The sequence below is a fragment of the Mus pahari genome, chromosome 19 (assembly GCF_900095145.1).
Source record: "Mus pahari chromosome 19, PAHARI_EIJ_v1.1, whole genome shotgun sequence".
NCBI lineage: Eukaryota > Metazoa > Chordata > Mammalia > Rodentia > Muridae > Mus > Mus pahari.
This window is the reverse complement of record NC_034608.1, coordinates 22,870,853-22,871,997: the sequence shown is the minus strand read 5'-3', so window position 1 is coordinate 22,871,997 and position 1,145 is coordinate 22,870,853. Positions and strand designations below refer to the sequence as shown.

General features: G+C 55.2%; 1 protein-coding gene across 1 annotated transcript in view; it reads left to right on the top strand.

Annotated features, from left to right (window-relative positions):
* The first annotated feature begins 644 nt into the window (after nucleotides 1-644).
* Nucleotides 645-1,145, top strand: part of LOC110336926 (low affinity immunoglobulin epsilon Fc receptor-like) — a 1,083-nt gene continuing 582 nt past the window's right edge. Inside the window, exons 1-2 of the mRNA XM_021219665.1 lie at nucleotides 645-729; nucleotides 847-998. Coding sequence (XP_021075324.1) covers nucleotides 645-729; nucleotides 847-998 — 237 coding nt within the window. The remainder of the gene's footprint in view (nucleotides 730-846; nucleotides 999-1,145) is intronic.

The window sequence follows — 1,145 nt, the reverse complement described above, 5'->3', positions numbered from 1 at the left end:
CAGGCATGAGCGATCTGATGTGGGTGCTAGGAACAGAGCCTGGGTTCTCTGCCAGAGCAATACACGCTCTTAATTCCTGCTCTGGCTGACTGAGGTGTCTATAGGGGGTGGGGCTGACGCTGAAGTGTCTATGAGGGTGATGTAGGTAAGGTCTCTGTGGGGGTGTGGGGTAGCTGAAGTGTCTGTGGGGGTGGGGATAGGTGAGGTCTCTGTGGGCATTGGGGGGTAGCTGAGTTATCTGGGGGTGAGGTGTCTGTGGGGGTGGGGTGGCTGAGGTCTCTTTGGGAGTAGAGGGAAACTGAGGTGTCTGTGGGGGTGGGGGTGGCTAAGGTGTCCGTGAAGGTGGGGAATATCTGAGTAACTGGGGTACGGGGGTAGTAGAGTATCTGTTGTGGCTAAGGTAGTTGAGGTATCTTTGTGGCTGAGGCGTCTGTGGAGATGGCTCTGGTAGTTAGGGTTTTGCTAACCATGGAAGTGTTTGTTAAGATGTTAGTAACTCTGGAAGTGGAACTGTTTTATAATGCTGGTGGCTGAGTTGTGGTTGGCCTTGGCTGTTGGTTGCTGCCCCCCCCCCCGTAGTTGAGGTATTTGTGATGAGGTTAGTGACAAGTGCCATTTGGCTAACCACTGAGGTATCTGTGGTGATGGTGTTAGTGGCTGAGAAGGTCTCACCAAAGAACTGGCCGGTTTGGGAGATGCCACACAGGAAGCAATCGGCCNACTGGCGTGGTTGGCCTTTACGCTTGGAGGGACAGGACAGTTCCTGCAGCCCAGATCCCTGCGTGACTGCAGGAGAGACACCACAGTGTTCCTGAGCCTCTCTTAGATATGTGACCCCCCCCCCAGGAACTGCATGCAACATATGTCCCAAGAACTGGCTCCATTTCCAACAGAAGTGCTACTATTTTGGCAAGGGCTCCAAGCAGTGGATCCAGGCCAGGTTCACCTGCAGTGACCTGGAAGGGCGACTAGTCAGCATCCACAGCCAAAAGGAGCAGGTGCTTGGCCTCTGGAGACCTGGGCGGCAGCAGGGTGGCAGTGGGGGAGGGGGAGGGGGCGTAGGATCCCACCCTGGCCTTCTGGAATGGATGGCAGGGACCATGTCCATCTCCACTTAGGACTTCCTGATGCAACACATCAACAAG